The sequence below is a fragment of the Aulonocara sp. 'chitande type north' Nkhata Bay genome, linkage group LG22 (assembly GCF_057382095.1).
Source record: "Aulonocara sp. 'chitande type north' Nkhata Bay isolate Kocher_YH1m ecotype deep benthic linkage group LG22, A_spYH_male_GT1.1, whole genome shotgun sequence".
NCBI lineage: Eukaryota > Metazoa > Chordata > Actinopteri > Cichliformes > Cichlidae > Aulonocara > Aulonocara sp. 'chitande type north' Nkhata Bay.
Genome location: NC_141364.1, coordinates 11,005,549 through 11,017,404, shown reverse-complemented (window position 1 = coordinate 11,017,404; position 11,856 = coordinate 11,005,549). Strand labels below are relative to the sequence as shown.

At 40.3% G+C, this 11,856-nt stretch overlaps 1 protein-coding gene across 3 annotated transcripts; it reads right to left on the bottom strand.

Annotated features, from left to right (window-relative positions):
* Positions 1 to 2,740: 2,740 nt before the first annotated feature.
* On the bottom strand, positions 2,741 to 9,620 carry eva1bb (eva-1 homolog Bb (C. elegans)). 3 transcript variants are annotated; one of them, XM_086279463.1, is made up of 4 exons: positions 9,203 to 9,620; positions 9,001 to 9,056; positions 4,427 to 4,567; positions 2,741 to 3,814 (listed from the first exon to the last, which is right to left on the bottom strand). In XM_086279463.1, exons 3-4 carry the CDS (start codon positions 4,491 to 4,493, stop codon positions 3,381 to 3,383), a joined length of 501 nt encoding a protein of 166 aa, XP_086135589.1. In that variant the 5' UTR covers positions 4,494 to 4,567; positions 9,001 to 9,056; positions 9,203 to 9,620; the 3' UTR covers positions 2,741 to 3,380. The 3 variants fall into 3 exon arrangements, with proteins under 3 accessions (XP_086135589.1, XP_086135588.1, XP_086135590.1); XM_086279462.1 differs by lacking the exon at positions 9,001 to 9,056 and having other exon boundaries at positions 9,203 to 9,611; XM_086279464.1 differs by lacking the exons at positions 9,001 to 9,056; positions 9,203 to 9,620 and adding an exon at positions 7,033 to 7,102.
* Positions 9,621 to 11,856: the final 2,236 nt, after the last annotated feature.

Sequence of the window (11,856 nt, the reverse complement as noted above, 5' to 3'; positions counted from 1 at the left end):
TTAAACGGTTCCACCTTCTCTCTGCGCATCAGCCTCAGAGCAAGAAAATGTCTTTAAACTGCCATTAACACAAACATCCACAAAAAATTGCTTACTGTGTATTAGGATAAAAACCTGAAATGGATGGGAAATGCTCATAAAATCAGTAAAATACAATACAATTACAATACAATACAATTTTATTTATATAGCACATTTAAAAACCCGAAGGCACACCAAAGTGCTTCACAGTAATATGGAGAGTCAACATAGGTCAATAACAGGGTACAAATCGGGCACAAGCACAGACAGGATAGAGGCACTAACAGACCAGGAGAGTTAGATAAATACAAAATATGCTAAGAAGACAAAAACAGCAGTAAAATTAACAAAAAATAATACATTTAATAAAATCTAATAAAAGATTTAAAAGTTTAAAATTTAAAAGATTTAAAAGGGTATTAACTGGTCGGGAAAGCAAAGTCAAATAGATATGCTTTTAATCTTGATTTAAAGGAGTGGATAGAATCCAAGGCTCGAATAAGGTTGGGTGCAGCTGAAGCAAAGGCACGATCGCCTCTGGTCTTCAGTCTAAACTTAGGTTGGGCCAGGAGTAATTGACCTGATGATCTTAATGCACGACAAGAAATGTACAATTGAGGAGGTCAGTGAGGTAGCTGGGCGCAATGTTATTCAGGATTTTAAAAGTGAGTAGCAAGATTTTAAACTCAATGCGATATTTGATTGGTAACCAGTGCAGATCAACAAGAGCCGGAGTAATAGGGTCAAATTTTCTAGTGCCAGTAAGAAGGCGAGCCGCAGCATTCTGAACGAGTTGCAGCCTTCGAAGAGAGAAGGCTTGGAGACCACAGTAGAGAGAATTACAATAACCTGGAGGTCACAAAAGCATGGATAAGTTTTTCCAGGTCCCTGTGTGCTATATAATGCTTAGCTTTAGAAATCTGGCGCAGTTGAAAAAAACCAGATTTAACTACAGATGATACTTGCTTATCGAGCTTAAAGGAGCTATCCAAATAGACACCCAGGTTACGCATAGAATCGGAGAGAGAGTTGGCAAGGGGCCCCAGCAGAGCAACAAGCTGGTCTCGAGGAATATGGCTGTCGAACACCATAACTTTAGTTTTTTTCTCATTTAAAACGAGAGAATTTTCTGCCAGCCAATCTTTAACCTCTCTCAGGCAATCGTACAGGGAGTTCAGTGGTGCTGCCAAATCATCAGTCAGTTGACAATAGATTTGAATGTCATCAACGTAAAAGGATGAAGAAAAGACCTAAATGAGTGCCAGTTGCCAGCTTGTGGAAAGCAGTTTCCCCCCCCATCCTAAAACAATCTCCAGTTCAGGCAGTGCCACTTAAAACATGACAGCTGACAGACACGGGACACAAACTCCCCTGCTGTAGCATAATCGACCTTTTCATGGCGCACGAGAGAAATTCAGCCAGCAAAAAACGAACGGATCTCCTGGGAGTTTACTGGGATCCACTCTGAGACCATCTGCATTGGTAAAACCTACAGTATTTTTGAGCTAAATGGTTTTATTCATACCTCCAAACAGACACGTCTTTACCAGAGAGAAGGTGCTGTTGCTCAAACTGGGAGGCAGGGAAAATGGGCTCGAAAGGTTCCGAATGTCTAAAGACGAGTTCTTTAGAGGTGTGTGAGAAGCTACGTTTTTAGAAGTGACTTTTGGCTGATTTTACTTATAGTTCATTCTCATTAGAATTAACCCAAAAGGATTATCTTCTGATTCATCTTATATATATGTGCATCTTATCCTAAAACACCAGCTATCAGTTCCCTTTAATGCAGTCCCAGGCAGATCAGCCCCCATTTCAACCTTGACCCATCTGATCTCAACAACTCGCATGATGGTGACCCGTAACGACCCATATGATTACTAGTGGGTCAAAAACCCTTGGGACCGTCTCTAAGTCTCCAATAGTCTCAATCAGTTGCTTTACAAGTGAAGAAGCGTCTTAGACTAAACATAAAACATCTTCACAAACCAAGAAGTCCAGATACCTTTAGCTTAAGGATGTAGTCTAACATGACCTGGGATTACTAAGAGCCTGCATAGACTCATCCTATAGTCATGTAAGAATTCAGAAGGTACCACTAAATATATCTATATCTATATATATGTAGTTAATGGGTTCTCAAGACCAACCTGCAGTACCATCATTGCCCACTACAGGGGCCACAGCCTAGCATGAAGCAACCCCAGAGCTGAAAAGCCTGGTAGCCTCTGTGGATTTTCTCCTTTATAATAATCATGAATAGACTGGATTTAATTGTATTTTTCTTACAATCATCTGTCTAGATAACTGAGTTTAAATCAATAAACTCTTCGATGTGTGTGTGCTGTTGGAGTGTTTTGGAGCATTTTAACAGCTTACTGTATGTGACTAATAGTGTGGATGCTGTGGGGTACTGACGATCCCAAAACTGATTGAAGCTTCATAATGTGTGGGAAAATCAGAGGCCTTCTTTTATACTGACTATGTTTTTTTTAATCTCCCTTATTTCACATCATTGTGATATGGAAGCTTGTTTCTACCACATAAAGAAATGTTTTTTGCCATCATCATTTTGGGTTTTTATATCAGCTTTGACTTATTAACTTGAAATGTGCAGATAGAGCAAGATCAGCATATTCTTAACAATTTTTCTTCATTTATTCTTTCTTTCTTTTTAAAAATTGTTTATTCTTCATTTTGGAAAACAGTGACTATAAGACCATTTGTTTATTAAAAAGTGGTTTAGCTTTAATTATTCACATTCCAAAGATGAATACACATGAAGCCAACCTTCCCCCCAAAACAAACACTTGTGCATAAAATCTGTGATAGTCCACATTTATGGAGGCCCAAAGTGTCCGATTTTCCATAATAATAAATTAAAATAATGAAATAAAAAAATTTATATGAGGAGATACGCAACATGCAACCCCAAACCTCTAAAATAATTTGGTGTGCGTTTGTTTGTTTTTGTAATTTTTCATAATGCCACTACATCTTGACTGAGAAACACTTCAAGCATGAAAAAAAAGCTGATTAAAAATAACTTTTATGAATTTTTAAATGGTTAGCTTGCATACATATTTTCTCTCTTATTATTCATATTTATTTTTGTAATACTGCAATTTATTTAGGGACTTTAAAAATACTAGTATTTTGTTTTGAGTAGAGTGGATTTTCTTCTAAATTTCATTTTACATGATAAAAGTTAAGTTATTGCAAATTCTTTAATCGGTAAATAATATATATATATTTTTAATGTTGCGATTAGTTTGCGTCCATTTTTGTGCCTCCATACAAGGCACGTTTCTCTCCATTGGTTGTCCCTTACAGGTTTTTTAAAAGCTCAGTCCAAGTCTCTCTTAGTGGTAATGAACTCGTCCAATCGTCCCGGTCCCCGTAACCAGGATGTCCGGCTGCCCGTTCCTCCAGATCTCCCTGACGATTCGCTCCCTCTCCTCCAGCCGTCGAGCCTTCTCCAGCTCCTCGGCCGAGGTGAAAACGTTCAGGCTCCTCAGAGTGCCGTTAGACTGGCTGCTGCGGTCACTCAGAGGACCCACTGTCACTTTAGGGATCTCCGTATCCACCGCCCTCTCCTCTCCTACACTCTCCTCCTCTTCTTCCTCATCCTCCTCCTCTTCACCGGACTCCTTGAGCTGTCTCCTCGATGGAGACGGAGGTGGTTTTCTGTGGCGGCGAGCCCTGCAAGTGATGCCGGCCACCAGGAGGCACAGCGCCATGAAAAGCCCGAAGCAGACGCCCATCATGAAGTAGAGGGCAAAGCTCTCTGGATTGGCTGCACAAGAAGAGGGAAGAAAAACTAATTTACTGAAATAAAAGCATTAAAAAGTGGATTTATTAAGCTTTTCTTTATTTTCTGTCATCTCTATACTGTTAGAGTGGTGGATGCTCATATCAAAGACAGCGAAAGTTTCAAATACTCAGATCAGTGTATGTTAAAGTAAACCCTGTGAGCCAAAAACTCAGGTTTCAGACTCTAAACGCTTGATTTTCACCAGATTTTCTACTCTTGGCTCTTTGTGATGTCACTAAGAAGGGATATCCCTAATATGGCCGCCTCAGGCAGAGCGTTATTAAAGCAAACTATTATGGCTCTAGGTGTGAGCACAAAGGCCCCACCCACTGTTGTTAAACCCTTCTGTTTGCACGAGGCAGCCAATCAGAATGAAGTTTAAAGTATAAAGTTAAATAAAGATTTCTTTGAACTGTAACATGCAGAGTTACTCGTGTAGGAGCTTAGAAAGAAATATTCATGTACAACCTACGTAAAGTCATACAGTGTGGTGTAGCAAGCTGCCTGCGGTTTTATAGATTCATCTAATAACCCCTTGAGGTTGTCCCCAACTCCATGGTGGAAGCCACACTTAAAGCCCTGCTACGATTTTACCTTTGATGTGAGCGTAGGTCGCCATGCTGTTACTCAGCAGCTCCATATCTCTCTTAATTGGCTCCATCTTGGTTCACTGTGGGTTCAGACACGCACCATCTCCTTTTACACGTTTACCTCCTGGATAACCCGAGGCAGATCCTGTCAGAAAAACAAGAAAAACAAATGCTTTCAAAGTCATCTCAAAAGAAAAAAAAGTGTTTTAAGCCTAAAAAATGCATTGCTCCAAAGCACCACCCGTCATTCTTCTGATCTAAATGGGTGTCAGAGGTCAGGAGACATTGTCTTCCTCTGACGACACTCAAGCCAGGCAGAGAGGACGGCAGCGAGAGGTCTGCTGAGACCGATGGGGATGTTTATATTTATGAGAGGGGCGCCTTTCCGGCTACGCAGTTTTTATTTTTTTCCCACAGAAGAAGTGGCATGTCAGGTTTCACATGTTCACTCCAAGAAACTCACACTCGTGATGGGAGACCGGCAGGAAGTGAAAAGGTCGGGTTCACAGAAATGTAGCAGTGAATTTCTAATTTCTGCCTCTTCCCCAAAACAATGGAGCTGAGAGGAGTTGTGTTTGTTTTGCACACAAGGTTTCACAGCAAGTTATTTCATTATTTAATTGGTATTTATATAAAGTAGGAGCATTTCTCTATTGTTAGCTTGTGATAATCTTTTGGCAGGTGTTAGATTTTAGTAAGTCATTAAACTGGATGTAATATTCTTTTGTTTATTATCTGTCATATGCACTCACTGGCCACTTCTTTAAGTACACTTGTTCAATGCTCTATAACATAAATATCTATTATATATCTAAATGGTCAAGATGACCTGCTTAAGTTCAAACTGAGCATCAAAATGTGGAATAATGGTGATGTGAGTGACTTGGAATGTGTCATCATTGTTGGTGCCAGACTGGTCTGAGTTTCTCAGAAAGTGAAAAAGAGAAAGTATGCAGTGAGCAGCAGCTCTGTGGGCCAAGATGTCTTGTTGATGTCTGAGGTCAAAGGAGGCCAGATTGTTTTGAGCTGATAGGAAGGCCACAGTAACTCAAATAACCATTTGTTACACCAACGTATGCAGAAGAGCATCTCTGAATGTTAAAGCAGTTGGGCTACAACAGCAGAAGACACAGATCCACCTTGGCTTGTATCATGGTGCAATGGTGGGGTGGATGTTTCCTTGACGCCTTCCCTTAGTGACCACAATGCACTCATCTTCTCATCGCTGCTTCCAGCAAGACAATGCACCATGTCACAAAACTCATGTTCCCTGTACTTGAATGACCTCCACAGTCAGCAGACTGTGATCCAACACAGCACCTCTGAGATGTGGTGGAACAGGAGATTCTCATCGTGGATGTGCAACCAACAAATCTACAGCAGCTGCGTGATGCTGTCATGTCAGTATGGACCAAAATCTCTGAGAATGTTTCCAGCACCTTATTGAATCTGTGCCACAAAGAATTAATTAAAGTGTACCGTGAGAACACAGAGTACAAACGTGGCAAACACGCCGTTGTCCCTCTTTGCAATGCATTGAGGAAGTAAAGAAGCTGCTCACAGCTGCAAAAACTTAAAACTAATTGTTTTAATGGGGGTTAAACAGCCTCAGGGATGCCTACAAAAACATTAAGAAAAATGGCACCTAAATCTCCGGGAGAGACATTCTGTTTTTTGTTAGAGATGTTTAACAAGTATTTCACTGTTAGCAAATTTAATTATCATTCAAGAGAGTAATCACAGTTTAAAAAAAAAAAAAAAAAAAAAAAAAATATATATATATATATATATATATATATATATATATATATATATATATATATATATATATATATATATATATATATATATTATCCTGAGGACAGCCACGGATGTCAGCACAAAACGACCTGACATTTCCCATACAAAAAAAAGCTTCTCAGAGCGACTGCATCCTTCTGTTATTTGGGTGAATCGACCCTTTAAGAGAGCGAGGGGCTGCATTAGACCGCGGTAGATGGATTTGCTCCGGACCCCGTCTCGCAGACGGTCCCACGGTTACAGTAAGGATTGACGTAAACATGATGACTGATACTTCCCACCCCCTCACATTCCCTGTCACTACAAAAACAATTTCCATGGGAGCCGAATGTTTTTCTTTCTCCTGCTCTCTCTCTGGGGAGGACCAAACCGTGCCCCGTTCCAGTTGCTGCTGCTGGGGGTTTGGGTCGCTCTCCCACCCTGATCTTTATCCCAGCGACTTTTGGCAGCCCCAGTGTGCTCTCAAAGGCTTTCTTTAATTTGCTTTTGGGCAAATTAAAGTTGTAGTTGCTTTGTGGCTGGCTCGGGGTCCATTTACTCATGGGAACTGGTGGTTCCCAACCAACACTGCCTTCTGTTTGGGATTTAATCAAAGAAGAAGCGTGACTACTTCTGCACCCTCAATTTGCTGCCCCCAGACCTTAACAACATAAGTGAGCAATTTAGTTTTCAGCTTAGCTCGATTCAAACGATTAAAGACTGACTTTACACCCTGTACTTTTACACAGTTTATCAAGACTGCAGCATTTATCACAGTGCACATATCACCTCATTCTTTCTAAGTTTTTTTTTGTTTGCATCAACACTCACGTGTCTGTGGGCAAAAATATCAAGCAGATCTCAGCTTAGGTTAACTTGAACTCCATCTGCACAGAGGTTTAACATTGAGGTTACATTTTATTTATTTTTTAACTTAAATTTTAAATAAAAACGAGGAAACAGTTATAAAGTGTTATGCAACAGCAGGGAGCAATTTGTCCAGGGATTGGGGGAGGATTTCCTTCAGTGTCTGCTTAGTTATTTTTATTTTTCCGGTGGGGATAAAAGTTCTTTCCATAATCTGATTTTTATCATTGCATCTTGAAACAGTCCACAGCACAAACAACAATCCCAAACTGACTTTCACTATCAGCGCTGGGAAAGTGAGATGACACTGCAGGAGGCCAGATGATCCAGATCCACGCTGTTCCAACTTTTCATGACGCTGCCAAGCACCGCTTAGAACAACAGCTAGAATGAACTTAAATCTTTAAAAATGATCCTTTATTTTTTATCTATTTAAATTATTATTATATTTTTTTATTTTATTTTGTTTACCTATTCTTTTAAACTACCATTAATGGAATAAAAACAGAGAAAATCAAAGACTCACAAAATTAAAAAAAATTAATTAAAAAACATCCCCAGGCCTTCCTGCTCAGTTCATGTTTCTACTTTCAGGTCATACAGAATAAAATAGTTAATTTTGTAAATTTGGGGATTTGTAGGTTCTCAGTTGTCCAGGTTGTGTGAGTCTTGAGCACAGGGAGGAGCGTCCCCATGGGGGTGGTCCTGAGGGTTGTTGATCATGTGAGCAAATTTGTGACAAAAGGCGTGGGTCATTACGATCAGACGTTTCAGCTCTTGAGACTAAATGTCTTCACAAACTTAAAAAAGTCCATCTGGTCATTCTAAGAGTCAGAGAGGAGGATTATCCAGGGTATGTACAACAGGCTGTCGATTACAGCTTGCATTCTATAAGCCAGCGAGCTTGAGGTTTCATAGTCAAATTCACAATATGTGGTCGTTTCACCAGTCACTATGTTAACGACTGCAAAAACTTATAGGCTTTTTGTTAGGTCTATCTTTTGGAAGTAACCATGAGAAGACTAAAGGAAAGCTGCCAAAACTCACTTAATTATATATTGAATATGACCTGAAGTGAGTGATTGAGGCCATAAACTTAGTGTTTACAAAGGGCTGTTCTCTGATAGAACTAGAAGTCTTTTTCCAACCACACATTTCCCCCCTGGTGGTCATGAAAAAGAATGCAGTTTTAAGGCACTTTAGTGTTAGCATCACCTTTTAAACCTTCATAGTTTCAACTGTCTGTTTGCTAATCAACACACATCGCATTTGTTCACTTGGCTAGGGTTTTGCAATTTATGTATGAGGTTATTTTTAGGGCAGAGACCTTTTATCTCAACTTCACTTTAATTACAATTTTTTCTTTTTTTCAGTGCAGCATTCAGACTTTGTACGTTTTTTGGAAAAAAGTGCCCTCCATGAACGTTCTCATTTGTTTTAAGAAGGCGACGTTTTTAATACTTAATTATAAGGAGAAATGACACAAAGAGGCGCCTCTTTTTCTGTTTTCTCGATTACAGAATGAAATCGTGTATAAATATTTTTTTCTTCATGGCTCCAGGACTGGCAGTTTGTGGTGAGCTCGAAGCACCACACAAATACCAGAGGGAGGGACACATTTTGTGCAGCCGCAGTCTCGGGCAGACAGATTTAACACCTAACATTTCCAGACGAGTCCAACAACCTCCACGCAAGCATAGCCCGGCAGCTGTTTATGTGAAACCCTGTAAATGCACTCCCGCTCGGCCCTTCCTGCTTAGATAATCCTGTTTAAGTCCAATGAGGAAACTTGAAACTGCTGAAAAAAATCACTTTTTAACAGTAGTCAAAAAAATGAGAAATGAGGTGGAGCTGCTGTCAAAAACATTTAAAGAGAGTGAGATTAAGACTGATGGAAAATACATGTGACAGACTGGGTGACAACATACTCACTGTGCTATAATTTTGGGCATGTTGCAGCTCCTCAGCTTGTAAAAACCTTTAATTGTCTGTGGTGTTGTAAAAAAAAACAGGAGGCCATGCTAATAAACTACTGAGTTGCATGACAGTAGAGCTTTATATTTGTTAAGGGGTGTAATAAAATGTAAAAAATCTTTTTTCCCAGCAAAGATAAAGTTAAATAAAAGTCACTCACCTCAGTCATGCACAGGTTGACAGATTTAAAACTTCCGTATGCAAAACAAAGAATTCAGATCCACGTTTGGAGCCGGTCACTTAGATAAGACTCCCATCTTCTCTCGGGCAGAAAAGCAGCAGCGAGAGGTCGTGGGTCACTCGGCATACGTGACAGCTGAGCAGACGCTGCTGGACTGAAGAGCGAGCAGCTCTCCACTGTGATTCACTCCCTCTCATCCCTCAGAGGGAGGAGGACCAGCCAGTAGTGGTCCACACTTGTGTTTTGGAGGAGGTCTTTCCTTTTCCTGAGAGAAGTGAAAGCCATGCATGCTTCACTGCCATCGAACTCCAAAATAAAAATTCCAAACTGCTCAAGTCTTTTATTTTAGCTATTCTATCCTCTCCAGGTATGACCCACACACTCCTGACCAGAGGGAGGTGATCTCTCTCCTGCTGGATGCCCAACACTGAGGTCTGTTCACAGTTAAGCCAGGAGGGTGGAACAGGAAATAGCTAGGTGGCAGCTGTGGGCATGGGGCCACGCTGCTGTGGGGGCTCCTGGATTAATTGAGCTCTTTGTGTTTTAATCTGAGCCTGGAGGGGAGTAAAAAGAGCTCAGAGTGAGGTTTGTGGAGCAGGAGAGGAGACCGATGAATAGATTGATACTTCATGGGGAAATCTGACTTGGACTTTACAAAGCTGGAGCTTTCCACACGACACCAGGAGATACAAATTTTAAAACCTATCAAACAACCGAAACAGGAGGTGCTCATAGTTGATTTGAGCTACACTGCAGTGTCACACAGCCGACACATTGTTAATATAACTGATCAAAAGAGCAAAATAGTTCTTAAACCAGTCCAGTTTGCACCTTTGAACTCAGTCCAGCAGTCCAGAACACCCAATCAACATTACATGCCAGGTTATTGTGCTTTAAGGAAACTATATGGTCACAAAGATTTTTGTAGGGCTGCACTTGAGTAATTGAATAACCATGGGACTGTGGTCGTCAATGTGTGTGTCAAAAATAATCTCCTCTGTCTTTTATTACATTTAAAAACTCATTTCACTTTCGCTGCTTGATTTGAGCAAAACCATACAGGCTTGGAGACCCTTGGAAACCACTGGTTGCTAGGGACAAATAAGGATTCCACAACTGGTTGGCAATTGATTGCCTACAGTTGTTAGGTCAAATGGAAATTCTCCTTGGGTCAGGTTGCTAGCAGTTTCATGGAAGACACCAACTCATCTGTAACCACTCACCAGCTACTTGCAGAGCAGCAGTGAAACTTGAAAAGGTGCGATGCAAACCAGAAATGGAGAACGTTAACCTTCAAAATAAAAGTAAAGCACTATTTTGCTCTGAAGGTCAAGTTTGTGTTGCACTTTTCCAAGTTTCATTACAACTCTGTGAATGTTTGCAGACAAGTTGGCATCTTCCATACAAACTACAGGCAACCACAGCAATCTACAAGCAACAAAACGCAATCACAGGCAGGTCTTTGGTTCAGCACCCTGTTGGCAACCATTTTCAAATCAACTAATACTCAACCACTGGTCTGGGGAATACACACATTTCTTCTTAGCGACTGGAGACTGCAAGGGGGTTGCCAACTGGTCTATAGGCCTGTGTGACTGAGAGCTTTGTCAAAAGGCAAGGCAAGGCAAGGCAAGTTTATTTGTATAGCACAATTCAACAACAAGGTGATTCAAAGTGCTTTACAGAGACATTAGAAACAAGAACAAATAAAAAGCATGATTTAAAATTGAATAAAACAAGCAAATTAACTAACTAATTAACAAACAAACAAACAAACAAACAAACAACAGTATATAAAATCAAAACAGATAAAATCAGAACAGTAGATAAAATCAGTAGTTAAATGTAAGTTTTGAAATTTAAGCTTAAAGTGTGGATTTGGTGCTTTATTCAAATGCAGCTGAGAATAGGTGAGTCTTCAACCTGGATTTAAATAAACTGAGTGTTTCAGCTGATCTGAGGCTTTCTGGGAGTTTGTTCCAGATATAAGGAGCATAAAAGCTGAATGCAGCTTCTCCGTGTCTGGTTCTGACTCTGGGAACTGATAAAAGACCGGATCCAGATGACCTGAGGGATCTGGATGGTTCATACTGGGTCAGCAGGTCACTGATGTATTTTGGTCCTAAACCATTCAGAGCTTTATAGGCCAGCATCAGAACTTTAAAGTCTATCCTCTGACGGACAGGCAGCCAGTGTAAGGACCTCAGAGCTGGACTGATGTGGTCCACTTTTTTGGTCTTAGTGAGGACTCGAGCAGCAGAGTTCTGAATGAGCTGTAGTTGTCTGACTGATTTTTTAGGTAGACCTGTAAAGATGCTGTTACAGTAATCAAGCCTACTAAAGATGAATGCATGGACTAATATAGGTAAGTCTATATTTTTCCATTCAATTCAACTGAAGAAACTAAATTCATTTAAGTGAACTGAAGTGAACCTGACTCTGTGGCCTGCTGGGAGTGAATTTAAACCTCAGCCGAAGCCAAAATATGAATAATTCCACAGAACTGGATATGAGCGCATTCATCATTTTAACAGTATGTGCGACAGAAAATAACAAAAACCAACACAGCCCCCCTTTAATTTCTAAAAGTACGAGCATATAATTCTACAGACTGACTACAGCGATGAAATCAG

What these genes read in the sequence shown, in the direction of transcription:
- eva1bb (XM_086279463.1), bottom strand. Translation starts at nt 4,493, where the DNA reads ATGGAGCCAATTAAGAGAGATATGGAGCTGCTGAGTAACAGCATGGCG. An exon ending in GACCTACGCTCACATCAAAG is followed by an intron (nt 3,815 to 4,426) that starts GTAAAATCGTAG and finishes CTTCTTGTGCAG; the next exon opens with CCAATCCAGAGAGCTTTGCC.